Source organism: Musa acuminata, chromosome BXJ3-1 (genome assembly GCF_036884655.1).
Source record: "Musa acuminata AAA Group cultivar baxijiao chromosome BXJ3-1, Cavendish_Baxijiao_AAA, whole genome shotgun sequence".
NCBI classification, from domain to species: domain Eukaryota; kingdom Viridiplantae; phylum Streptophyta; class Magnoliopsida; order Zingiberales; family Musaceae; genus Musa; species Musa acuminata.
Genome location: NC_088349.1, coordinates 4,809,227 through 4,835,815, shown reverse-complemented (window position 1 = coordinate 4,835,815; position 26,589 = coordinate 4,809,227). Strand labels below are relative to the sequence as shown.

Genomic DNA, 26,589 nt, shown 5'->3' with positions numbered 1-26,589 from the left:
TCAATGTTAACCTCCTTTGGCAAGATGGGGGGATGTTTGTAATATTCAGTAATTAATTAGTTTCCTTTTTGACAAAGAAAATTATTAGGGATACTTCAAAAATAATTATGTATAGCAAAGGGCGTTCGCCTTCTCGTTCTCGATTCACTTTCTTCTTCGCTAAGCGTTTGTCGACCTCGTCGAGTACCGAGCATTAAGGGCAGCGAACGGCGACATGGACGTGGCCGGCACCAGCGGAGGCGGTAGCTCGCTGCCGTCGGTGGGGACGGACGCAACGAAGCGGAAGGTGTGCTACTTCTACCACCCGACGATGGGCAACTTCTACTACGGAAATGGACACCCGATGAAGCCCCACCGGGTGCGGATGACACATGCCCTCCTTGAGAAGTACGGGCTCCTTAGGCACATGCGTGTCCTCCGACCCATCCCCGCCCACGAGCGCGACTTCTGCCGCTTCCACGCCGACGACTACATCGCGTTCCTTCGCACCGCCGATCCCTCGGTCGAGAACGGCCCCGCCACCTTACGCCGCTTCAACATCGACGACGTCGAGTGCCCCATCTTCCATGGCCTCTACAAGTTCTGCCAGCTCTACGCCGGCGCCTCCATCAGCGCCGCCAGGCAGATCAACCTCGACCACTACGACATAGTCATCAACTGGTCCGGCGGCCTTCACCACGCCAAGAAGAGCATCGCCTCGGGCTTCTGCTACGTCAATGATGTCGTCCTCGCCATCCTTAGTCTCCTCGAGACCCGCGACGTGGGCCCCTTCCTCTTCTTGCTCTTGATTCTGCACCATCGTCTTTGCATCTTTCTTTTATATTCGGGTTCTCATAAAGAAATCTTTGAACTGTTTCTTGCTGCTGCTTGGCAAATTTAACTGATTGATTCCATGTCTTTCTAATGTTCTTTTTTGGTTTCTTTTCCGGGAAGCTATTTATTATCATGTCTCAAAAGTTTCTTCGTATAAAGCGTTATCTTAATTATCTTCTTTCTTTTTTGTATTTTGCAAATAGTTTATGGTGATATATATACATATGTTTACTTGTTATCTGCATGCAGCGTGTTCTCTACGTGGACATTGATATCCACCATGGAGATGGAGTAGAGGAAGCCTTCTACACAACTGATAGAGTAATGACGGTCTCATTCCACAAGTTCGGAGGCTATTTTCCTGGAACTGGGCATATAGATGATATCGGATGTGATGGAGGAAAATATTACGCAGTGAATGTTCCATTAGATGACGGAATAGACGACGAGAGCTACCTCTATATCTTCAAACCTGTCGTAGCAAAAGCCATGGAAGTCTTCAGGCCAAACGCCATCGTCCTTCAGTGCGGTGCTGACTCCTTATCTGGAGACAGGTTGGGCTGCTTCAACCTTTCTGTGCGTGGCCATGGAGAGTGTGTCAAGTATATGAGATCTTTTAACGTGCCACTAATGCTGCTTGGCGGCGGTGGCTACACCTTGCATAATGTTGCTCGCTGTTGGTGCTACGAGGTATGATTGACGTCCTTTCGTTTTCTTCTTCTTCGAGTAATTCTCATCTTATATGTTTCTAATCACACTGAACTGTGGAGAAGACCGGGGTGGCCCTTGGAATCGAGGTGAACAATAAGATTCCTGATCACCAATACAGCGAGTATTTTGCCCCACTCTACAGAATCCACCTTCCAACAACGAACATGACAAACAAGAACTCACGCAAGTCATTGGATGATACCATAGCGAAGGTACTGGCTAACCTTTCCAAGCTCCAAGCAGCCCCCAGTGTCCAATTCAAGGAACGGTCGTCTCCTATGGATCTCGATGAGGTACTTACTACTATGCCTTCCTTTGTTACCATCTTTCTTTGCTAGGAACGTCGACTACTTCATGCTGAAATCTTACACTCTGCATTATCTTATCGCTTTTGATTTTAGACATACTATTACTGGAACAAAGTAAATCGTTAACCAAACTATGTCTACTGTGGTACTCAGCAAAATCTTATAAATGGTGTTATCCTTGTAGTCTTCTTGTGTAAGGCTGTCGATGTTTCTATGAATTCAGAAACACCGAAATGTGCATCGTCACATGTTGAGTGGTTCACATCGTTTATTCTTATTATTTGTCATGATGGAAAATGCTCGCAAAATCACTGACTGCATAACTTTTTGTTTCTCGTCGTCGTCGTCGTTGTTGTGACGTCCAGATTGACGAGGATGAAGAGGACGCGAGTGAAAGTGACGAATAGCGGACGGACCATGGCAGTCGTGCTCCCTCTCCCGTATCGTGGATGCTTGTTCTCGATCAGCACAAACACCGGTGTCTTAATGTCTTTTCCTCGCATTTCTATCAAAATGACATTTGCTGTGAGATCTTCGTCCTTTCTTTGATTAAGGAATGTATTACTTAAGCACTGTGTTGTTGCCACCATGCTGTTCTGACATCATTTGGTATCCCCGCGTGTGAATGCAACTTTGTGTTTAAGTGACAGTAATCTGTGGTTAGATTTGTCTTCATTCGCTGCAAGCGTACGTTTAATTTCTTGTGCAGGATTTGTACACGGTTCTTCCACACTCTTCTTTTTTGAGTTATGGTGTTCTTGGTGATTAGGCATATTATGGATCATGTCAGCCCGAGCATGAGACCTCGGAGGGAGATGAGCCACGACAGACGTACGGCCAATAATCCAGGCAGCAACGGTCACCTCCCGTCGCTGTCCGGCATCGCACAACCAGTCTCGCCGAAGCAAGGACCGTGCCGGGAAACCCGGGATGGCGCCGTATGGTGTCGTCCCACACATCCCGGACAGTGAACACCCAAAGGTACATTCGTCATTAATAGGGGTCGGTCTTACGATCAACCCTCGGGAGTCACAATAAAAACCTCATGCCAGCATCTGACGGGAGGCATGAAAACACAAGTATACTATTGACCCAAGCTTCGAAGGGGCCCAAGTCAAGATCCACCCCATCCCGACCTAGGCCTGTGCATAGGAATCCAGGTGCAGCAAAGGTGAACGAGTTCGAGAAAGAAACGAATCGCCATCGAATCCAATCACGACTCAGCCACCCGAGATCTTCGCCCTCGAGACGATCCTGGACGTTGCCGGTCGGACCAAGCTGTGTCGGCAACGTGGTCACGGCCCGAGGTTCGTGGAACATTTTGGTGCTGGCCAAGCTGTTCGGCTTGGGCACCGGATGGACTAATTGGATGAGACGTTGCCCATGCGACTGCTGGCCGAGTTACATGACTCGGGCAAAGACTGATCCTATCGTCCGAGCTGTTCGACTCGAGCAATGGATGGACTGATTGGATGAGACACTACTCGTGCGACTGCCTGTCGAGTTGCATGACATGGCCAACAGTCGCATGGGCAGCGTCTCATCCAATCAGTCCATCCGGTGCCCAAGATGAATAGCTCGACCAACAGGATCAGTCTTTGCCCGAGTCACACAACACGGCCAGTAGTCGCATGAGCAACATCTCGTACAATCAGTCCATCCAGTGCCCTAGCCGAATAGCTCGACCAGTAGGATCAATCTTTGCCTGAGTCACGCAGCTCGGCCAGCAGTCACACGAACAACGTCTGGTCCAATTAGTCCATCCAATGCCCGAGCCAAACAGCTCGGCCAGCAGTCACACGAACAACGTCTCGTCCAATCAGTCCATCCAATGCCCGAGCCAAACAGCTCGGCCAGCAGTCGCACAAGCAACACCTCATCCAATCAATCCATCCAATGCCTGAGTTGAACAGCTCGGACGACAGGATCCGTCTTTGCTCGAGTCACGCAACTCGGTCAGTAGTCACACGAGCAGCGTCTCGTCCAATCAATCCATCCAGTACCTAAGTCGAACAGCTCGGCCAGCAAGATCAGTCTTTGCCCGAGTCACTCGACTCGGACAGTAGTCGCACGAACAGCGTCTCATCCACTCAGTCCATCCAGTGCCCGAGTCGAACAAGCTCGGCCGACAGGATTAATCTTTGCCTGAGTCACATAACTCGGCCAGCAATCGCATGAGCAGCGTCTCATCCAATCAGTCCATCCAGTGCCTAAGTCGAACAGCCCAACTGGTAGGATTAATCTTTGCCCGAGTCACACAACTCGGCCAGCAGTCCCACAGGCAGCATCTCATCCAATTAGTCCATCTGGTGCCCAAGCCGAGCAGCTCGGCTAGCAGGATCAGTTTTTACCCGAGTCATGCAACTCGGCCAGTAATCGTACGAGTAGTGCCTCATCCAATGACCGAGCCGAACAACTTGGCCATCAGGATCAATTTGACTAAAGGACTCACAAGTGACACCCCGCCAAGTCGCCACCTGACCACCGCTTTTTCAACCCAGTTGTGCCCTCAACTCCTCACAAGGACCCAGAGACATGACTTGCTGGGGTGGGGGGGGGGGGAGGGGAAGTTATAGGACACATTATAGATCATTCTACGAGGACCTGAACCCGCCACATCAGCCCGAGCACGAGACCTCGGAGGGAGATGGAGCCATGACAGACTCGTCGCTGATAATCCGGGTAGCAACGGTCACCTCCTTGCACTATTCGGTGCAGCACCAATCGGTCCCACCGAAGCAAGAACCATTCCAGGAAACCTGGGATGGCGCCGCATGGCATCGTCCCACACATTCCGGACAGCGAACACCCGAAGGTACATTCGTCGCTCACAGGGGTTGGTTGTACGGCCAACCCCCGGGAGTCATAATAAAAACCCCCCGCTAGCATCTGACGGGGGGCATGAGAACACAAACAGACTATTGATCCAAGCTTCGGAGGGGCCTAAGTCGGGATCACTCCCATCCCGACCTAGGCCTATGCGTAGGAATCCAGGAGCAACAAAGGCGAACGAGTTCGGGAAAGAAGCGTGTTGCCACCGAATCCAATCTCGACCCGACCACCCGAGATCTTCGCCCTCGAGACGATCCTGGATGTCGCCGGTCAGACCAAGCCATGTCAGCCACGTGGTCACGGCCCGAGGTACGTGGAACACTTGGAAACGTAATCTTTCTAGGCATGTAATGCATGTGTAAAAGCTGGATTTTTGGCATTTTAATTGGAGTGTGCAGATCAAAACTCCTTGCCTCAAGAAAGTCCACTACCTGCTGCTCTCATGGCGCGTCTTGCCTTCAATCCACAAGCATTACAAAGAGACTGCACCATAGTTTCCATGCACATCAATATTAGCACAATCTATAGAAGATCAAACTATCTATATGTAACTTCTTTCTTAAAGACATATACATTGATAGAAAAGGTTTTGCATCAAAGGATGTATGGGTGGTAGAACAGCGGATCAGTAGATAGATCAGTACCTCAGGTCCCCGAGGGTCTCGTCTCCACAAAGGAGTCTTGGTTGCGTTGCAATCGGAGCACGTTCTGATGTTGGTTGCGGAAGACAAAGCTGCATTCCTCGAATCATTTTCCAGGAAGAGACCAAGGGGCTCCGGTGAACGAACAAATAACTGAGAGATGAAGATCTCAGGATACCGAGGCATTAAGCTTACCTCTGTGAATATGAATACAGACATGCCCGAGTTGTCGGAGGAAGAGCTTGGAGGCGGCTTCCAATTCGCTCACCCTCTTCGGTTGGAAGATGGAGACATGGAGATGACAGAGATCAAACAGACTATGTTGTTTGCGGATCCTAAATAGGGCGAGAAGCAAGAACAAAGAAGCACCCCTACCTGAGAGCCACATGAGATTGCACCAGAATTAAGTATGATTGGAGAAGAAAAGCTTGTTGCAGGATATCATAAAACCTTATCCTGTTCATGCATGTAGAAAGAGAAATATAAATAATGCATTTTGGCTTTTCTTATTCACAGAGGTTCACAAGACATCCACCGGAAGTGCCAAAATAGCAGCATTACAGCAACCTTGCTGAGAACTCCAATTGGCTAAATTACTTAGGCATGAGTGGGGAATCAATCTCCTCATCTTTTCCTTCCTTCTATCAACACTTACTGCTAAAATGATGCAGGCTTCAATGAACAATCATCCATATTGGATTTTATTCAGATGCTTCATGACTAGCTTCAACTTGTAAATGAACAAAAATAGTCTAAAAAGAAGGGATTAAACTTAAAACAAATGTTGCTAAGCAACAAGTTTGAGAGCAGAAATGGTGGTGTTTTGGCAGCTGCAGCACTTCAATGATATAGATATATATGTACAATTTGAAGGAACATCAAAGATAATAATAAGGTGCAGAAGTATGATGGGTTTATGCAAGAGCAGCTGCAGCTTCTTCAGCCATTTGTGACACAGGAGGAAGGGTGCAGATGAGATTACGATCGCCATACACATTGTCGATGCGCCCTGGTAAATAAATCAGACCAACACAATAGTAATCTCAGTGTTGTCCCGGTTGTTAAAAGTGAGATCATAGCAGCACATAGTAGTGATTGGTACCTGCAGTTGGCCAGAATTTGGCATCTCGGAGCCAAGAAACAGGGAAAGCTGCACACTCCCTGGAGTATGGTTTGTTCCATGCGTCTCCCATGAGCATAGATAGAGGATGAGGAGCACCCTACAGATGAGCTAAAAGTTAAACAAACAGAACTTTTCTGCAAATGCAATTACATGAATCACTAGTTGATTACATTATTCGTTCCGGTCTTAATTTTTGAGCAGAATTATCTTTTCTTGAAAGAAGACTTGTTAGAAGTGCAATGAAGAAAATTTGAATCCTCATACCTTCAGGACATTGTTGTAGATGTCAGCTTTCCCACTCTCAATCTGTGCAATTTCTTCCCTTATAGAAATAAGAGCATCACAGAATCTATCTAGCTCTGCCTGAAAGGGAAATCAAACATGCTTCAAATGGTCTGCAGGAGACACTTCAGGAAATGGTAGCACAATACCTTGCTTTCGCTTTCCGTGGGTTCAATCATGAGTGTCCCTGGCACTGGCCAAGACATTGTTGGTCCATGGAATCCGTAATCCATTAGACGTTTGGCAACGTCTTCAGGCTCTATACCAGCAGTCGCCTGCAGTAATTCAAATCTCAATAATTATCAGGATCAATAACATTCCGATACTGAATCAACGATGATAAGTGTGGCTTAAGCACCTTAAACCCCCTCAAGTCTACTATGAATTCATGGGCGACAGTTCCATTGACTCCACGGAAAAGAATGGGGTAATAGTTCTGCAAGAAAGTAGAATCAAATGAAATCAGAAAGGGTCAAACACCTTCAAATATATCTATCTTTCATTTACAATTTTCCTTAATTTTTTTCTCTTTGATGATAAACTACAGTTGATAATAGCTAGTCAAACAAAACACTATTACCAGCTTAGCGACAAAATTCGAAGAAAAGGACTTATTCTTGAAGGAACTGAACATTCATATTTCTTGATGAAGCATAAAAGTTAAATTGACATTGCAATGGAAACTTAAATTACCTCTAAACGCTTTGCCATATAGTTTGCATTTAGTATAGCTGTCTTTGAAGCATTTGTTAACCCCTTAGAACCCATCATGGCTATGTATGTGTATGAAATTGTCAGAATAAGTGCAGATCCCCACGGTGCTGCAGAAATAGTACCAAGAGGCTGGGCATTCTCCAGGGGAGGTATTCCTCCAGTAGCCACCTACGGTTAAAAAATGAAGCAACAATCTAAGTACCCCATCTGTCCAACATCAAACCAAATGGGCCACGATTTAGATCTCCAAATAAATACATTACTTACTTAGAGAATCATACAAAAACAGTCACACTGTCCACTCAGAATTTTGTCTTGGAGAAAATTATATAGCGAAACAAAATTAAAGAAATCAGGCCCCTCATATTCGTAAATCATTATTTAAAAGGTGTGTCAGTTTGCACACTTGTTTACAACACTAGCTTGCCAACTATGATGATAACTCAACCATCTTAAATGATTGTCCAAATAGTAATCTTATACAGTGATGAGAAAGATTAATCAGCAATATGGCACCTCATATTAAAATGGTCCCGAAGATGAATCTAGATACAAGTTGATGACATAATTTGTTTACAATTTTGTACCAACAAAAGAAGCCTTTAGTAACCAAAAAACAAAAGAGAAAAGGAGATACCAGAATGCCACAAAGTAATAGTTACTTATATTTATAAAGTATAATTGCAAATATATCAAAGTATGTATAAGATAAAATTTTAAAAATTAATTACCAGACAAGAACTAGTAAACAAAAAGCATATATGATCTTGTTAGTAAGATTACAACAGCGGAGCAATGCAAAGACTTTACAAGAAAAGAATAGCCTACATGTGTTTAGATAAGCGACGATAATTGTTATGAGATACTGGCAATGTGTTACATGCCATCATAAGTTCTACAACCTCAAATTTTACTCAATTGAGAGTGTCATACCACAGGATGTGATGGCAAGAATGGTGCCAAGTGCTTCTTCACACCAATGGGACCCATTCCAGGACCACCTCCACCATGTGGGATGCAGAATGTCTTGTGGAGGTTAAGATGACAGACATCTGCTCCGATAAAACCTGGACTTGTAAGGCCGACCTGGATAATACATCAAAGTCAATGTTAGACTGCTGAAGCAACCAAATTGATCAAAACTCAAGATAGAGGATTTAACTTTATGCAATGAGTAGATGGTCAAAAGATGTGTGACTCAAAACACGAATGTTTCATGCAAAATACTGCACCGTAGAAAATGTTTCAAAGAAAATCAGTAATCAACAACTCAGAAAGTAACCTAAGAAGAGTTTAGTGATTGATTGAACTAAGATACTTAATATACCACACCATCATCCCATACGTTTAGATATCAGGAACCCCAATTGTTTAATTTCTTGATAAACCATTTAGTTGACACAAGTAGCATCCAGTTTGCATACTACTGTGGTGTCACATTAACTTTCCATGCCCATAAACAAGACAACAAAAGCCATCAGTTACCATTAAATGGTTTCATTTAGGATATACAACTACATACCTGTGCATTCATGTTAGCACCATCCATGTAAACTTGTCCTCCATTGTCATGAATAATCTTGCATATCTCATCGATGCCTTCTTCATAGACTCCATGAGTTGACGGGTATGTAACCTGAGCAGGCAGGGGTTAATCAATAATGAAGACAGTCAAACAATTCCATATCATGCCCTTACTATTTAAAGAGGAAATTCATCAGCAGCTTCTTTTATTAATCGAGCTGTGTAGGTTCAGCACTTTAAAACTTTATGTAAACTACCTTAAGAAGTTGGAAATCTGAACAAAGAAATGACTACCATATCGTTCTGCAAAGATGTCGATCTGCAGGGAAAAACTAGCTCGAACAACCTTTGCAAGTAAAGGAACATAAACTTTGGCGCAAATGTCAACAAAGATAAATGACTGTAGCACTAGTCCTCATGAATGCTAAATTGAGAATTCCATAAATTTTAAGGAGACACCATTCTTACCATCAGAGCAGACAAATTGTCCTTGTGTGCCTGAGCTGCTTTTCTTAGTTCTTCAATGTTAATGTTACCCTTGGAATCGGTTCCAACAGCAACAATCTTCATTCCGCACATGGCTGCACTTGCAGGATTTGTCCCATGAGCAGATACGGGTATGATGCAGACATTACGATGGCTATCTCCTCTTGACTACAAAATTTTCACCAAAAAGGCACGTCCGTCAATGACATAAATTCTAAATCTCAAAGACCAATCGCTTCACTTGACAACAACAGTGTCCGAATGACTTACTAGGTGGTAAGCACGAATAACCATGAGCCCAGCATATTCTCCAGCAGCACCAGCATTTGGTTGCAATGAGAAAGAATCAAATCCTGTGATGGTGCACAAAAGCTCACCCAAGTCTTTGAACATTTCCTGGTACCAATAAGAAGTCAGTTAAAACGCATAATTTCAACAGGTTAGAGAAAAGAAAAATTAGTACCTGATATCCTTGAGCCTGGTCAGCAGGCACAAATGGGTGAAGGTCAGCAAAGCTGGGCCAAGTCACAGGCATCATCTCCACAGTAGCATTCAGTTTCATCGTGCAAGATCCAAGAGGAATCATGCTGTGGCATAAGGAGAGATCTCTGGATTGTAACTTGTGGATATACCGCAGCAGTTCATGCTCTGTGTGGTACGAGTTGAAGATTGGGTGCGTCAAATATGAGCTATATCTGACTAGGCCTTTTGGGATTACCATCTGGACTTCAGGAGCTAGAGATTCTGCAGTAAAGTTGACCTGAGGATTTCAACTAACATCAGATGCTTCATATCAGCGAAGGAATCTGAAAATAGTCTGTCACCACAAGTACTTACAGCCTTGCCACAAGCAAAAACTTCAAACAACTTATCCACATCTTCAAGGGTTGTGGTCTCATCAAAGGACACAGTTATCTGAAATCATAGATAATGACAGCATGAGAACTGGTATCTGCAGCTGCAGAGTGTACGCTTACACATCTAGATGTCTGCTATCCATTATCAAGTAGAATTCTGATAAGATCACTCACCGTATCGGAGTCAACAACCCGAAGATTCATTTCATTCTTGCAGGCCTCATCGGCAATTGCCTTTGCATTGGAACATTTTACTTTGACTGTGTCAAAGAACGGAAGATCTTGAAGGGTCACCGTCCCGAGCTTCTTCAGCCCGTGTGCAAAAGCACAAGAAAGACCGTGGACCCTCTCGGCAATTGCCTTGAGACCTTCAGGCCCATGATACACGGCATACATTGCGGCCATGTTCGCAAGCAATGCCTGGAGGTTCCGGAGATGAAACAAGTGAATAATCACACCCAAAGCAGGGAACAAATGATCGGATATAAAGAATAAGCAGAGATCGCCGACCTGCGCGGTGCAGATGTTGCTGGTGGCCTTGTCCCTCCTGATGTGCTGCTCCCTGGTCTGCATCGCCATCCGTAGCCCAGGCTTACCGGTGGAATCAACGCTGACCCCGATGATTCTACCAGGCATCATCCTCTTGTACTCCTGCGACGTTGCCAGGAACGCAGCGTGCGGACCGCCATAGCCCATGGGCACCCCGAACCTCTGAGCAGATCCCACCACGATGTCGGCCCCGAGCTCGCCCGGCGGCTTGAGCACCGTCAGCGCCAGTAGGTCGGTCGCCATCACGACCTTAACGCCATGGGCATGAGCATTCTTGATGAACTCCCCGTAGTCCAAAATCTCACCATCGGTGCCGGGGTACTGGACCAGGACTCCGCAAACATCGTTGGACTTGTAATCGAAGTACTTGAGGTCGGCCACGACGACCTTGATATCGAACCCGTCGGCCCTGGTCTTGCAGACGTCGATGGTCTGGGGATGGCAATTGGAGGCGACCAAGAAGGTCTTCTTTTTGCCTTTCTGGATGTTGTTGCACATGGCCATGGCCTCTGCGGCGGCGGTGCCCTCGTCGAGGAGGGAAGCGTTGGACATGGGGAGGGCGGTGAGGTCGGAGATCATGGTCTGGAAGTTGAGGAGGGACTCGAGGCGGCCTTGTGCGATCTCGGCCTGGTACGGAGTGTACTGGGTGTACCACGCCGGGTTCTCCATGATGTTGCGGAGGATGACGCCGGGGACGAGAGTGTTGTAGTAGCCCATCCCGATAAAGGACTTAAAGACCTTGTTCTTGGCGGCCAGGCGGCTCATGTGCGCGATCATCTCCGACTCGGTAAGGCCGGCGTCGAACTTGGGGAGCCTTATGTCGGAGATGCGGATGGTCTTGGGGACGGTAGCGTCGATGAGGGCGTCGAGGGAGGAGAAGCCACAGGAGGCGGCCATGGTGAACTGCTCCTCGGGCGTGGCGGAGTTGTGGCGGCGGGGGAAGGTGTCGGAGGGGCGGAGGGCATCGACGGAGATGGAGCGAGTCTGGCCATTGCGAAGCATGGATTCGGCGAGCACGGACGGACGAAAGAGGGAGTTGGTGGCCGGGAACAGGGAGGAGACGCGGCGGGTGGCGGCGGGCATAGGCGGGGACGGCCTCGTCTGGGAGATCAGGCGGCGGAGGATCGCCTGGCTCGCCAGTTTTCGAGCGCGCTCCATCGGAGACCCAAACAACCAACAAAGATCTCTGCTTTGAACCAAACACGTAGTAAAGATCGGAACTTTCTTCCAAAGGAGCACTAAAAATTCACTTCCTTATTTGTCTTTCACTTTCCCATAAATTCCGATTCCAATCAGGAGGCGAGGTAAAGGGAAGAGCAGAGGAATATAAACGAACACGGCTATTCCTCCGCCTCCACCGCCGCCTCCGCCTGCTATTGTTTCGCAAACACTACGGTTTGTGGCATGCAAACAGTGAGAAGTTTCAGATCCAGATCTGAGGTGCAGAGGAGAGGGCGGGGTGGCGAGCACGATTCATTAGACAGCTAGAGGGCGTCCGATTGGGTAGAAGCGGACGGTGAAGGCTGACGGGGAGCGAGATGATGTGTGTGCGTGTACTAGGATCAATTGCAATTGGGGAGTCTGTGTCGTGTTTGGTCGCACCGACCTGAGACGGGCTTCGAGGGGAGATACAAGAAAGAAACAGGAGGGGTGCGGCTCTCCTATCCTGTCAGCGACAGGGTACAGCCGTTATCTTGCACAGGGTCGGAAGGAAACTGCGGACTCACCATGTCTGCCGCAGCTGATACGGCTGGGAAGGATGAAGCGTCTATGATGACGGGGACGGGATCCGGTCATGGGGCAGGTGTGGCTCACCAACCGTACAAAGAGAGAGAATCTATGGTGGATGCAATGTCGTATTTGGTGGTTGGAGATCTTATTAAATGACATAAAATGAAAGAAACTTATGGCTGCGGTCGGTAGAACAGTGCTCGTGAACGAAGCAATTACTAATTATTTTGTAATAAATAACTCATTAATGTGCGTGTAATTAATAATGATAGAGGACTCCTACCACCAATCAAATAAGTGACTGCACTTTCCCGTATTGGTACGTAAGTCAAACGTAAAGTATCATCCCACGTATGTCGGCGTCTCAACGGAAGACCTTTGGCTCGGTTCATTATCGAGCTCGTACCTCTACACGTCTAATCAATCAATTTCGTTTAATCTAATTAAAATATTTAAATTAAAATTTAAAATAATTAATATATTTATTATATTTAATTTTAATTTTATTCTCTCGTGTCAATATTCAATATAGTCCAAATCAAATCCTAACATAATACGTGTGAGACATAGTTCAATGATGATTACCTTAGTTTTCTTATTGTTTTCATTAAGAATCAAATTTATAAGCTCATCCCTTTTTTTTAATGTTATTATATTTTCATTAGATTTTGACTAGTATAACGCTTTTACCATTTTTACCCTAATCCTAACCCCAACCCTATCCTTAAGTGCAACCCAAAATCTAATCCCAACCCTAAACGTTTCCCAAAACAGATTTCTAACCGCAATAAAAAAAATTACTGCTATTTATTTTCTTTATTAATTGTGATGGAGATAATATCCATCGAAATCATTTTCCATCGGAACTTACCAAATGAATCCTCACATCCCTTCTCAAAAAGAGATTCCACAATGATCACATCTTTCACATGTCGATAGAGACACGAAGCGGGCCATCGGTTCGCGTGACCAAGCGGCCCAATCTCGGCCCAAATCCTAATCCGCAATATTCCATCCTCTGGCAAATAAATAATAAATAAATATAATATAAAGATAAAAATAAGTCGGTTCGCTTCATCGTGGAAACGAGTGGCGCTCGTGGAGCGCAAAACCGCCGCCGGCCGACCCGTGATTGGACCGCTCCCAACCGGTTTGCGCCGGCTCATTTCCCCGCACGAAATCTGAGCCACTCAACCCGCTTAGTCTTATCACCAGTCGTTTTGGTGCTCTCTCTCTCTCTCTCTCTCGCTCTCCCTCCCCCCGACCCCCTCTCCTCAGTGACGAACAGGGACGGAGGTAAAGCAGGAGGTCATTGAGCAACCGAAGAGACGCCGGGGAGGGTCGGAGGAGCCGCGTGGACGAAAGAAGGATTACAAAGAGCGATCTTTCTTTTGGCGCGTCGTCCTCTTGTGTCTTTAAATGGCGGATGCGTGCTTCCGCCTCTCCCTCGTCGCTCCTCCTCCTACCCCTCTTCTCCCGCCTCGCCCACACTCGCCTCGGCTAAAGGTCTCCCCCGATCCTCGCCTCGGTGCCGCTTCTGCCGCCCTCGCCTTCCTTCCCAGGCGATTGGCTCGCTTCAAGGTAGGGGTCACTCCTTCTTGATGCTGAAAACCCCTCTCTCGTTTCTTCTTCCTCTTCTGCTGTTCCAATTTGATGTTAGTGCTGCAATCTGGTTAGTTCTGTTGAATTGACCTAGTTGCAGAGGCAGATGGATGTAAATTCGGTCCTTTGGTGAACGTTAGTAAATTCCTGGTGCATGTTCCTGGTGAAGTACACATAACGCGGAATTTATTAGAGATTAATAGGTTTTCATGCGGAATACCTTAGTGTAACAGCCCTAGTTTAATCCCATAAAGAATCGAGTTGGATTATCAAAGTTTTATGAGAGTACCATTATCAACCTGAGCAAAAGAATTAGACTCTTTAAAACTTAGTTATTCCAAAGGTCAGGTCATGACAAATGATGGCAAATCGATGTAGTAACAAGCATGGTCAGAGATTGGAGTAGAAAGAGATTATCCCCGAATGAGACTAGCGGCACATCACTGCCATCACTTGACTGAGTCTCACATTGACCATGCTACTACCATGTCAGGGTTTGATTATGCTTTATGTTAGGTCCCTGACAAAAATGTGAAGCCCTAAATAGGAAGGATTATAACACCCCTAGCATAGTCCCACGTTGAAAGCGAGGAAAAATTGAATTGGATTGTAAGAGTTTGATGAGTGTCCCATGGTTAACCTGTTCTTAAGCATTATAGGCCAACGGTTGAGACTTAACATAAGTTAGTAGTTATCTAGTCAAGTCGGGTTGTGACAATGCACTACTTTAATTGTCGTACATTGATCCTCCCCAAACCCCACATTGGTGGGAGCCTCGTGTACTTGGTACGCCCTTATGTTTGAGAGGTTTAAATGCATACTAACTTGAGGATAATTGAAGCTTCTTAATGTTATTTATCTGCAAAGTTCTTATAATTTTTTGTATTCATACTGGTGGTTGATTAATAATTATTCATTCTACTATATTGTGCAATGTTACACACTATACTGGTCGTGCGAGGGCCATTGATTTCAGGTTCATGCAGTTGTTGCTGAGGGTGAGAGGCCCAAGTGGTGGGAGAAAAGTGCAGGTCCAAATATGATCGATGTTCATTCAACTGAAGAGTTTATACATGCACTAAGTGAAGCTGGTGATAAGCTTGTGATTGTTGAGTTTTACGGCACATGGTGTGCTTCTTGTCGAGCCTTGTACCCAAAGGTGACTTCTATTATCTCTTGGCTATTCTTTCAATCTTATGCTGATACTTCAAATTCTTTGAAATAGATTAATGCTTTTTTGCTACTCTTCTGGTTGAATTAATTTTGTGTTAAAGACTCATTGCATGTAGTTCAATTGCTTTACATAGATAAACACCAAGCTCTCTAATTTATTGAACACTTTAATTTATCTTGCTAAGATTTGATTTCTTGCATTAAAATATTTTTTATTATTAAATATGATCCTCTTTAGTTCATCCATTTCAATGATCAAAGATTTCTGTATTTGTTCCTTGTTTGCTCTATGCATTGTAATTAAGGGAAATTACATTTTGTGACGGCCAAGATATGGAATTAACAAGGAAGGCTTTAGAATGACCTTTCTGCTCAAAATGCATACCTAACCTATGTTAATGACTCTTCTTTTCAATATTATTCCAATTCTGATTGTGTCACGAAGAATATTTTATGAACCATTCTCCAATCCCATTTTTTTGAGCAAATCAACGAGCATGATACCGTATATACTGACTAATAGTATTATGTCAGCTGTCGAGATAGAGCTCCGGCTAGAATCGGTTCTCTCCTAACCCATAGGTTGCATAAGCAACTTTTCTAATACTTTGGAGATCTAACCTTGTTTATGATGTCCATAAATCAGATGACATCATCAAGGCACCTCCACTCATTCATAATTCTTCGTATCATATCAAACAATACGAATCTACTCCTTTTTACCCTGAAATCTGGAGTAAAATAAGGGAAGTAGCCAAACCCAAGTGGTTACTTCTAATTTGGGTGCTTGTAGGCTCTCATCAAAGTTCTATGAAACTGCTCATCCTTAAATGGTGAAAGGTAAATTCCCTCCATTTTTATTGTCTCTTGAAAATCGGTCACGATAACAGACAGGCTTAACTATCTTTATGATCTTCCTTGTCAAAGACTGGGATCATATTATTGTTTTCATGGTCAAAGGAATATAGATAATAAATCTACTTCTGAAGTATATTATATAAGTTGGAAAATTAGGAAGTCCTGATTTAGGGGATGCGGAGAACAGATCTGCTTTTGGATTATATTATTAAGTTGGGAAATAGGTGCAACTGATCTCTGTTATTTATACTGTATGGTTCCCAACATGTATAATTGCTTGCTGTAGTCATACAACACCACATAGTGTAGTGGAGTAGTGCTTTTCGCTTTCGATAGATGGATGTAGGTTTGACTCCAACTGCATTCCTAATAATTTGCTGTCATAGGTCCCTTTCCTCGTATTCTGTTTCCCTCAGATTCTACTGTTTCCTGTACAATACCTGAGATTTCCAGGAATTTTTATCAGAATTATGTTCCACATAAGTACTGGATTGTTCACTATATCCGGCATTTATTGACAAGCATCTTTAAAGTATTTGTGTATCCCATTCTTTTTAAGGTATCTACTAGACTATTTGCTTAGCGGTTTCTATATTTTTTACACGTATATTGTTGTTGATTTTAGATTGCTTATTCATGATTCCCAAAGTGAACAGAACCAAATATCATTGTTAATACTATGCGAGTCTTATAGACATGGAAACATGTTCCCATTTTGGAGCCTTTAACATACTATGGATTAGACTTATATTCACTTTTCTAGGAAAGCTTTTATGAGAATTTTTTCAACATTAACTATGATGAACTGCATGCACAGTCGCATTGGATATCATAAATTGATTAGGGATATCATGTGATCTTTCCATTAATTTTAAATTGACTATGTACAGAATTGATTTTAAACAATTTGACACTTGCTTTGATTAAATACTCTTAGAATTGTTTCATTTATATCTTAACTTCTCTCAAATGTACTTCAGCTTTGCAGAACAGTAGAAGAACATCCTAACATACTATTTATCAAGGTAAATTTTGACGAGAACAAGCCCATGTGCAAAAGACTGAATGTTAGAGTTCTTCCTTATTTCCATTTCTACCGAGGTGCAGATGGGCTGTTGGAATCTTTTTCATGTTCCTTGGCAAAGGTGAGCAATCTCTTTATAGAATATTTTTAGTTTGTCTTAATGACTGCAGATCAGCTCCTTTGTTGTTCGCTTCACATATGTGAAAGGACAGCTGCAGAAAATTATTAATTAATTATCTGTTATTCCACAAGCAAGGCAAATTCTAATGTTTGAACCTCATTAAACATGAATGAGAACCTTATGTTTATGAAAAGAAAGTCATTTTCTACGGCTTTGCATGCTTCATTGAAGATGGAATTGTTGACTGATTGTCTTCTTTAAATTTCTTCAGTTTCAGAAGATAAAGGATGCCATTGCGATGCACAACACTGATCGCTGTAGCATTGGACCACCTACTGGCGTCGGGGACATCGACCTCCTTGGCAGATCACCCTCTCAGGAAAAACCTGCAGAAGCTGCTTCAAGATAGTCATAATTCATCATCACCTAGATCATCAAAATAGTTCAACATATGCATTACAGCCTAAATATTGTTGTGTTACAGCAGTTTATTTCTTGAACATAAGCTGCAAATTTAGCATCATTCTTTTCCAACTCAGTATGTATAACAAGCGCAGCTCGCAACTCGGGTTTCTTGTTTCAGATCGGATTGTATTATTGTGACTCAGCTTCAATTGTATTTCTATCCGACTTATTACCTACTGCTGCTGAACTTTATAATACCTTAAGTTGATCATGAATGTTCATCATAACAGCCTAGTCTATAAAGATTATGCCTTTTCTAAATGTGGATGTTTGTAGTTGTTTCATCTCCTAAATTATCTTGTAAATTTGGTTTCCTTGAACTTGGAGCACATCTAGTATGGTATATGTTTTTCTATGCTTTTAAACATAAGTTTTGTTGAAAATAATTGCCATTGATGATGTTTATTGTTTTTACATAAAGTAAACAACAAAGGTATCTTCTAATTACATAGTCTGACCTGAGTGGTCACATCATCAATTTTCTTTTTTGTGATACTTGGTGCACATTATTTTGTTGATGTGGTCTACTAGTCAAAAGATATGTTGATAATGGAATATATAATATAAGCTTTCAAGAAATTAAATCTGCTGATATCCACTATCTAGAGGTGATGTGAGGCTGCCTTTTTAACTGAGACTGTAAAGGCAGGAGGGTTTCTTATGAAGCACTATCTGATAGTGGCATGCTCATAGGATTACTAACTAAGCACATCTAATCCATGAAACTAAGATGGAGATTAAGATGGAGCAATGAGGGGTGCACACAGACAGGTAGGACATAACAGCCTCATAATGGACATCATGTCCTCCATGTTGAAGTTGACGAGAAGAAGACAGCCATAAGATGTCCTTTTACTGGGTGAACTTTGTTTGTCTCCTTCACTCCAAAAGGTAACTCATTCTAAATGTTTAGATTGATGATATTATATGCTTGACTTGGTGCTTTTGCCACCAACCGTTCCATATCCGCAAGCTAAGGGTCGCCTCCATCGCCTCTCTCTCATCCGACCAACGCAAACCAAACCAGCTCACATCTGACACACATGGAGCAAAAAGCTGTCACCCGAAGCCCATCATGGCCGGAGCTCCTCGGATCCAAGCACTGGTCCGGCCTTCTTGACCCCCTCGACCTCTCCCTCCGCCGCCTCCTCCTCCAATGCGGCGACATGTGCCAGGTCACCTACGACTCCTTCGACAACGACCCGCACTCCAAGTACTGCGGCAGCTGCCGCTACGGCAGGCGCACCCTCCTCGGCAAGGTGCTCTTCCCCTACGCCGCCAGCTACTCTGTTTCCGGTTACTTCTATGCCACCGCCAAGGTAGGCCTCCCCGACCACTTCTTCCTCTTCTCCTACGCCCGCGATGCCTGGAGCAAGGAGTCCAATTGGATGGGTTACGTCGCGGTCTCCACGGACGCCGCCGCCCGCGCCACCGGCCGCCGCGAGATCTATGTCGCGTGGCGCGGCACGATCCGGACGCTCGAGTGGGTCGACGTGCTCGAGCCTGAGCTGCTGCCCGTCGACTCCATTCTTTCTTCCAAGAAGGAAGCCACCGCCGAGGAAGAGAAGCCCAAGGTCATGAAAGGCTGGTTCGTCATCTATACCTCGAGCAATCCCAACTCTTCTTACAACACGCAGAGTGCGAGGGAGCAGTTGGTGGCTAAGATCAAAGAGCTCGTGGAGGTCTACAAGGACGAGAGCCTGAGCATAGTCTGCGTTGGCCATAGCTTGGGAGCCGCCCTTGCCATCTTAAGTGCTTTCGACATAGTGGAGAATGGACTGTCCAAGGTCGGAGACAAGGAGGAGTTCCCGGTCTCCGCCATGGTGTTCGGCAGCCCACAGATCGGGAACAAGGCCTTCAACGACAGGCTGGAGAAGCTGCCCAACCTTAGAGTTCTGCACGTGAGGAACAAGGTCGACCTCATCCCACTCTACCCGAGCGGCCTGCTGGGCTTCGTCAACACCGGCACGGTGCTGGAGATAGACACGCGGAAGTCGCCCTACTTGAAGGACTCCAGGTTCCCCGGCGACTGGCACAACCTGCAGGGGATCCTGCACGTCGTGGCGGGGTGGAATGGGGACGAGGGCGAGTTCGAGTTGAAGGTGAAGCGGAGCGTCGGGTTGGTGAACAAGTCATCGGAGTACCTCAAGGACGAGTACCTGGTGCCGGGGTCGTGGTGGGTGGAGAAGAACAAGGGAATGGTGCTTGAGGAGGACGGGGAGTGGGTGCTGGCAGCGCCGACGGACGAGGATGCTCCCGTCCCGCCTTCCCCGGAGGGCCAAGCTGGACGGCTCACCGACATGGCGGTTGCCGAGCGGCCTGTTGCAGTCAAGCAGAAGACGAGGTCAAGATCACGGCTCTCATTTACCTCCTGCTTTAAGGTCGTTGACTAGTTGGCTTGTGGTGGTGTGCATGGACTACATTGGGCATGTTGGAGAGCATGTGAATTCTTTAATCCTTTCACATTAATTCATAAAATATATTATAACAAGATATATTGTAGTAACTAAGACTAAAATCATAGTCATTATAAATATATATATATATATATGATTTTTTTTTTCATTGAAACTTATTATTCACATCTCTTTTTACTATTGACAACCATCTTAAATAATAATAATAATAATAATAATAATAATAATAATAATAATAAATATAACAACTCAGTCCAAGGAGAAGATGGCCATATCAATTTTTGAGAAGCCTCCCAAAAAGGAAGACTAGGATACACAATCAAAAAGCCTCTCATCATAAAAGTTAGCTTTTTAGAGTTAGTAGAGGGTGTATATAATGTGCAATTCATGGTATGAACATTGGCTACTTGGGGACCCATTTAGAGTCAGTAGAGGGCATTGCCATCTAAGGGACAGAATGATGAACATTGGCTCCATGGTATGAATAAGCTTTTTAGAGTTAGTAGAGGGCATTGCCTTCCAAGGGATAGAATGATGAACATTGACTATTTGGGGATCCATTTAGTAGAGGGTGTATATATTGTGCAATTCATGGTAACATGTTTAAAAATATTACAATATGAGCATCTCAACCTAATAGTATTGTCTTTAGCATCAGAAATATAAAGGATATTAGGAAAATCTAAAACAACTGAAATTTCAATACACACTTTTTACAAATTTAATACACTTATTTTTATATATCCATAAATAATAAATTTTTGATATCACTAGTAATATAGCTAGAAAATCAAAGTCGATATTCTCTAGTTGAAAATCACATTCACAAAGTGGAAGGATAAAAAGTTTTGATCGAATATAACAAGGGCCAAATTCTAACATTTTATTAGATTCCAAATCAAGATATTAGTGGATAATATTCTATTTTGGATGTCATACTAGTTAGGCATTCATATGTGGTGCTATGTTATCAAAATATTAACTAAACATGATTAAATAAAATTATATCATTGTTAAATTGATTAGACCATCATTGACTACATACGATTTGAATGGATGTCATATGTTAAGTTTCAGTTGACTATAAATTCTAGTCATATCAATCGAATGACATACTCGAAGAATCTTGTAAAACTATAATATGCAATTCCAATAGAGGTGACTTTTATGTTAAAAGGCACACGTAGGTTGTACCACTTTTTTACTATACTAACTAGGGCTTAGATGTCATCATATGTTGACTAGATCTTCACGGGTGATATGTTTGAACCAAGAATAGTTGTATACAGTTTGATTAAATATTGACTATCGATTTTATCCATATTATTTAGGGCATGTTTAAGTTACCTATCCTTTCTCGTCAATAGATAGCCCACAAAAATATAATTTTATTCCGACGCTTAATGTGTTTGTAAAAGAGGAGATAATTATTTGTGTCGTAAATGTAAGTGTTGATCCGAGTTTGATGAGCTAATTAATCAATAATTTTATTTAATTTAAATTATTTATCAAAATACTTAAAAGTTATCGTAATATATTTATCAGATCTTTATAAGTTAATCTTAATTTTTTTTTATTTATATACGATGTGAGATCAATCGAGACGTCACAGGCTTAGTGTCAGCGTGGTACCACATGCTAATTGTCGGCCACCTATGATTGAGTGAATGCTGCTGTACGTCAAAGTTGGATGGGTTTGACGATAAACTTGTGGTTCAGAGTGTTCTCCTTCTCATTGTGTAAGCAATTATTCTTATTTTTGGGTGCTACGACGTTCTCCGGATGATAAAGCTGCTCAATCAAACCTGTGTTCTTGACGAGGAGATACTGTCGTGCGTGCAAGTGTTTGACAAGCCTTTCTACTGCAAGGACGAAATGGAACAGGAATTGAATCACTGGGTGGCACGATCGGGGATGGCCAACATCGATCTCGGTTCTGCACTTTGCATCGTGAATCTGAAGTCCGGTTTGCCTCCAGCACGAGACGTATGCCCTTGTTCTTGCTTCCGCCGCCCGTTCGTGTGGAGCACGTACGGCAGGAATTAATTCTCGTTGACGGTGCTGCCATCTTCTCCCTGTCGATCTCTGTGGCGAAGGTTTCGATGGATGGGGAGATAAAAAGAGAGGACAGACTGGTGCATGAACGAGTGGCTGGGCGGTCGATTGGCCACCGCCGTGACGCAGAGAGGAAAGGGACCGAACGGCCGCGGCGACGGCGACCGCAACGTGACACCATTGATGAGATGTAGGCTTCACGGTCAACAAGGAGAAAATGAGTCTCCATCAAATCCATTTGCGTATCAATCTAATATACAACATCAAAAAAAAAAAAAAAGTTCACTATATTACAGTAAATTATTATATATGCGAAACTTTTTTTTTTCTATTCTAAAACTGATTAGAACATGGAAAAACTACGTCAGGAATCTCATTATTATTATTATATATATATATATGTATATATATTTGAGGGTAAGAGTATTTTGTGTTCCGTAGGCAAAAGAAAAAGGAAAAAGTGATCGATCGAAGAAAAATCCAAAATATAAAAGGAAAAATGGACCTAAACCAAATTCGTACGCACACCCGTGAAGGAAAACCCACGGGAAGGATGGAGATGTTGCGGGGCCCGCTTCCCACGTGTGACGTGGGATGTGTGCCAATAGGAGGCCTTCACGTCGTCGCAAGGCATGTCCAGCCCACGTGTGTCTGCCGTGACGTTGACGCGATCGTGATCTTTTGCCCCACGCTTAGAGAGATACTTTACGTATTTTATATATCTTTTCTATATTAATTTTTTAGTTGAACGAAATTATGTGGGACGGATGTTTTATGCATACTACATTAGAACGTCTAAAACTCAATAGGCTATTTCCCAACCGTGAATATTCCGAGAGATATTTTTAATGTGTTCCAATGTTTTTTTTAAGTACGAACGTATATATATTAGGATATTTTTCTAAAAAAAAAGTGTTTTTTTAAAATATATTAGCATGCCATCTTTTTCGTGACACCCTCCAATAGGTTTTCGATATCGTTATTTTGAAATGGACAACATGACCACCGGTAGCACGTAGGAAAATCTTAAATCTCTTATTCTCAAACATATCCTATTCGATGGTAATAAAAGTATGTACGAAAATAAGCTAAGAAAATTATAAGAAAAAAATGATAGAAGCTAGCATGACAGGATGACGGGATAGAGATGGTCACGTTAAGATGATCGATAATACCTATCTCGAAAGGAAAGCGATTTTAGAAAAAAAAATCTTAATTTAAAAAATTAAAAACTAAGAGCATTTTTGAAAAAAAAAAAAGATAGCATCTTCATGGAAATTATTTACAAAGAGGGAAATAAAAGTATCTATTGATCGGTAAATTTTATCGATGAATAGAGATAAACAACATGTTGGAGGGGGACCACTGGCTTTTTCTGTATGAATGGACAATTCCATTCCATCTTTGAAGTACTCCTAAGGATACCTTTTTTCTGTCAAAAAAAAAAATTTATTTATTATATCAACCAATTTTTAATCAGATTAAAATAGTATTCAGATATAACTTAAGAAAATTATATATATATATATATATATATAAACACATCACATTTATCTCGAACCATAAAATGAAGATCAAATCGGTGATGCCGGTCGTCCGTCAGTGGTACAGTCGAAGAATGTGGAAGAACATCATTGGTGGGTCCAGGGATCGCATCTGATGATCGGATCCGGTTGCCGGGCCCACGCCGTACGGTGGTCCACGGTACCACCACCGTGCCGTGGGACTGTCACTGCAATCAAAGAGGCGGCTTACACGACTCTTTATCATTATTCAAAACAATAATCCTATTTCCCAATCGCATTACGACAGTAGAAAAATCATCATCTTATTCTGATGTCGTACGAGTAATTCCAAAAGAAAATACGCACGATTTTGACATTGTAACGACATCGAAGGTTTTGATCTCTCTTAAATATGGACAGTTGGCATTGATTTGATGAATCATACCTTCATTAAGTCACTGTCAAAGTGTTGGGAGGGGGAGGATTTAATTTGGCGATGAGACTACGAGTAGAAGAGGTTGGATTTACATGATCGACGTAAAATTAGAGTGAGTGAATTCACCTTCTTCTACCTCCTCAAAGAGTCATGCTCTATAGGTGGAGGGAACAGCATGCTCATGCGACCTTCGTCTCTCTCTCTCTCCTCTTACTTCTGCCGAGTGACTTGTGACTCTGCTGTGCATTATTGGGAGGTTACAGGAATTGAATGCCTTGTCCGCTAGCTTATATAGTCGGCCAAGCTTCGGCTGCGAACGATGACGACGGCCATGGTTGTTACCGGACTGGACCGGAACTCCATTGGCGTGCATTCATTGGCTTAGTTTTCCGCGCTTGTGACACCCAGTGAGAAGCCGAAGCTGCTGCAACAGGAAGCTAAGATCATCATCATCATCATCATCAGGTTCTCCGGCTTGTTTGTTGCTTCGGATCATTGAGCTGCATGCGGTAGTACTGCTTCATCGGAAGAACGCTGCTTTCTGATTCTTAGACTTGTTGCGCAGCAGCGAAATGGAGAGTTTAGACTCCGACCTCTCCCGGAAGCTCGACCTTGAGGCTTGTTTCCTTAGCCCAAGCGTTCAGCTCCGAGGGACCGGTGACATGGAGGAGACGCTCGGTGCTCTCTTGGATCGCCAAGCGGTGATGAGGTCGGGTGCCCCTTGTGAAGCGGCTGCTGCTTCTTTTCGAGCTATTAGCAGGCCGGAGATCGTCGACCGGTGCTGCAGTCTAACTCAGGATTTTGGATTATCCGATGACCTACCTGTCATCAGCAATATCAGTCACGACGAAGATGTTATCTCTGCCATCTTCCCTGACGGCGAAAACTTCTGCAACTTGAGCTGCACCGGTAATGTTTCTTCCGGGGAGTCCGAGAACCATGGCTCGTTCGATGACCTTAAGTGGAACAGAGATGAGATGGCCTCCCGAGTCTCCCCTGATCCACTTCTTCCCACTGCCAAGAGAAAGCCGAATTCTTCGCCCGAGGAAGGTCTTCGGAAGAACCCGAGATCGGAGAAGCATTCAAGCTCTGTGGCCATCGAAACTATAGCAGAGGCGAAGGAGATGATCTACAGGGCTGCAGCGCTGAGGCCGCTGACTCTGGGAATGGAGGAGGCGGCGGCAGCCGAGAAGCCAAAGAGAAAGAATGTGAAGATATCAAGTGACCCACAGACGGTGGCAGCGAGGCGCAGGAGGGAAAGGATCAGTGAGAGGCTGAGGGTGCTGCAAAGGCTGGTCCCCGGCGGGAGCAAAATGGACACTGCAACCATGCTCGATGAGGCCGCCAACTATCTTAAGTTCCTCAAGTCTCAGGTCAGGGCCTTGGAAACCCTCGGTGAAAGGCATGGCCATGCAACCAACAGTGCCATCCACCCCTTTCCACTAGCTCTGAACCAAGCTTTTAGAATGCAAAGATGAGAGATGAGGCACGAGTCATCTCTGCGACTATGGGGCACAGGTCATTCCCTTTTCTCATTCAGAGATAACTTTCCCAAATCCACAACACCCAACCATAAGAAACCATTGGCTATTAGCTTTTCCCCACCAATAGTTTCAGCTATAGATTAAACCTCTTGTCTATCCATAGCCTTTTTACCTCTAAGGAATAGATAGCAGCAGTGCAACACTTTTGACTTTCACCCTTCAGATACCTGTGAATTAGTTCCTGTCAACTGCACATATCAGAGCTTCACGGTCACATTTAATCTGTCACCCTGAAGTCTGACTTCTCGATCACAAAGTTGTAAGCGGTCGATCTGTTCTCTGTCATCCGATCGACCTGAAGCGCGAATTTTACAGGTACTGCTTCCGATGGTATGTATCGAAGTGACAAGTAGTTCAGCTCTCCTCCCCTGCCAATCTCACTCCTTCTCTTTGGACCTGCAGTGTCGCAGAGCACGATGCTGTCTTGGTTAAGCCGGAGTACCTTTGCGAAGACCACCTGCACAATAGGTGAGCACGTTGGAGACAGAGAGACAGAGGTTGCCAGTCTACGCAATCGCTCTGCTCCAATTACCTTTCTCTACTATTCTCTTCGCTGAACTGTGTACTGATTATGATGTCATACAAAAGTGCCTTCTGTGATGTCCGTGCAAAGATCTTAAACACCGACTCTTTTCTTCTCGTGTTGTCCGTGCGGTAGGAAAGCTGCAAACTCCACTCGTAGATCCTCTTGTGCGGCCTAATAACCCACAGCTGCTGCTACTGGACTTGTGCATCCAAGCATTGAATTTTGAGATCCCCTATGCATCCTGTTTAACTGCTCTTACTACCTGATCTTAAATGTGGGATTCTTCTTCTCC

The 26,589-nt window shown here is 44.0% G+C and overlaps 5 protein-coding genes across 7 annotated transcripts; 4 read left to right on the top strand and 1 right to left on the bottom strand.

Moving 5' to 3' along the window:
- The first annotated feature begins 214 nt into the window (after positions 1 to 214).
- On the top strand, positions 215 to 2,239 carry LOC135628665 (histone deacetylase 19-like). The gene is made up of 4 exons (XM_065135474.1): positions 215 to 760; positions 1,063 to 1,503; positions 1,587 to 1,817; positions 2,198 to 2,239. The coding sequence occupies exons 1-4, from the start codon at positions 215 to 217 to the stop codon at positions 2,237 to 2,239; spliced, it is 1,260 nt and encodes a 419-aa protein (XP_064991546.1).
- Positions 2,240 to 5,978: 3,739 nt separating this feature from the next.
- LOC103985799 (glycine dehydrogenase (decarboxylating), mitochondrial) lies at positions 5,979 to 12,432 on the bottom strand. Its single transcript, XM_009403639.3, has 14 exons — positions 10,802 to 12,432; positions 10,466 to 10,711; positions 10,272 to 10,349; positions 9,898 to 10,194; positions 9,705 to 9,830; positions 9,417 to 9,602; positions 8,947 to 9,060; positions 8,358 to 8,510; positions 7,404 to 7,592; positions 7,069 to 7,146; positions 6,860 to 6,985; positions 6,693 to 6,791; positions 6,408 to 6,525; positions 5,979 to 6,314 (listed from the first exon to the last, which is right to left on the bottom strand). Exons 1-14 carry the CDS (start codon positions 11,996 to 11,998, stop codon positions 6,220 to 6,222), a joined length of 3,102 nt encoding a protein of 1,033 aa, XP_009401914.2. The 5' UTR covers positions 11,999 to 12,432; the 3' UTR covers positions 5,979 to 6,219.
- A 1,368-nt stretch (positions 12,433 to 13,800) lies between these two features.
- LOC135629517 (thioredoxin-like 2, chloroplastic) lies at positions 13,801 to 17,990 on the top strand. Its single transcript, XM_065136996.1, has 4 exons — positions 13,801 to 14,152; positions 15,150 to 15,332; positions 17,185 to 17,349; positions 17,621 to 17,990. Exons 1-4 carry the CDS (start codon positions 13,991 to 13,993, stop codon positions 17,756 to 17,758), a joined length of 648 nt encoding a protein of 215 aa, XP_064993068.1. The 5' UTR covers positions 13,801 to 13,990; the 3' UTR covers positions 17,759 to 17,990.
- Positions 17,991 to 18,772: 782 nt separating this feature from the next.
- LOC135629516 (phospholipase A1-II 5-like) lies at positions 18,773 to 20,305 on the top strand. Its single transcript, XM_065136995.1, has one exon. The coding sequence runs from the start codon at positions 18,858 to 18,860 to the stop codon at positions 20,205 to 20,207; it is 1,350 nt and encodes a 449-aa protein (XP_064993067.1). The 5' UTR covers positions 18,773 to 18,857; the 3' UTR covers positions 20,208 to 20,305.
- A 3,943-nt stretch (positions 20,306 to 24,248) lies between these two features.
- On the top strand, positions 24,249 to 26,410 carry LOC135629136 (transcription factor LATE FLOWERING-like). Of its 3 annotated transcripts, none has more exons than XM_065136318.1 (3): positions 24,249 to 24,692; positions 24,796 to 26,086; positions 26,174 to 26,410. In XM_065136318.1, exon 2 carries the CDS (start codon positions 24,800 to 24,802, stop codon positions 25,703 to 25,705), a length of 906 nt encoding a protein of 301 aa, XP_064992390.1. In that variant the 5' UTR covers positions 24,249 to 24,692; positions 24,796 to 24,799; the 3' UTR covers positions 25,706 to 26,086; positions 26,174 to 26,410. The 3 variants fall into 3 exon arrangements, with proteins under 3 accessions (XP_064992390.1, XP_064992389.1, XP_064992388.1); XM_065136317.1 differs by having other exon boundaries at positions 24,251 to 24,692; positions 24,793 to 26,086; XM_065136316.1 differs by having other exon boundaries at positions 24,252 to 26,101.
- The last annotated feature ends 179 nt before the right edge of the window (positions 26,411 to 26,589 follow it).

Coding starts and splice junctions, on each gene's coding strand:
- LOC135629517 (XM_065136996.1), top strand. CDS start 13,991: ATGGCGGATGCGTGCTTCCGCCTCTCCCTCGTCGCTCCTCCTCCTACC. Junction 14,153..15,149: donor GGCGATTGGCTCGCTTCAAG/GTAGGGGTCACT, acceptor CATTGATTTCAG/GTTCATGCAGTTGTTGCTGA. Junction 15,333..17,184: donor GTCGAGCCTTGTACCCAAAG/GTGACTTCTATT, acceptor AATGTACTTCAG/CTTTGCAGAACAGTAGAAGA.
- LOC135629136 (XM_065136318.1), top strand. CDS start 24,800: ATGGAGAGTTTAGACTCCGACCTCTCCCGGAAGCTCGACCTTGAGGCT.
- LOC103985799 (XM_009403639.3), bottom strand. CDS start 11,998: ATGGAGCGCGCTCGAAAACTGGCGAGCCAGGCGATCCTCCGCCGCCTG. Junction 10,712..10,801: donor GCAACATCTGCACCGCGCAG/GTCGGCGATCTC, acceptor CGGAACCTCCAG/GCATTGCTTGCGAACATGGC. Junction 8,511..8,946: donor GTGCTAACATGAATGCACAG/GTATGTAGTTGT, acceptor TGTATTATCCAG/GTCGGCCTTACAAGTCCAGG.
- LOC135628665 (XM_065135474.1), top strand. CDS start 215: ATGGACGTGGCCGGCACCAGCGGAGGCGGTAGCTCGCTGCCGTCGGTG. Junction 761..1,062: donor GTCTCCTCGAGACCCGCGAC/GTGGGCCCCTTC, acceptor ATCTGCATGCAG/CGTGTTCTCTACGTGGACAT. Junction 1,818..2,197: donor CTCCTATGGATCTCGATGAG/GTACTTACTACT, acceptor TGTGACGTCCAG/ATTGACGAGGATGAAGAGGA.
- LOC135629516 (XM_065136995.1), top strand. CDS start 18,858: ATGGAGCAAAAAGCTGTCACCCGAAGCCCATCATGGCCGGAGCTCCTC.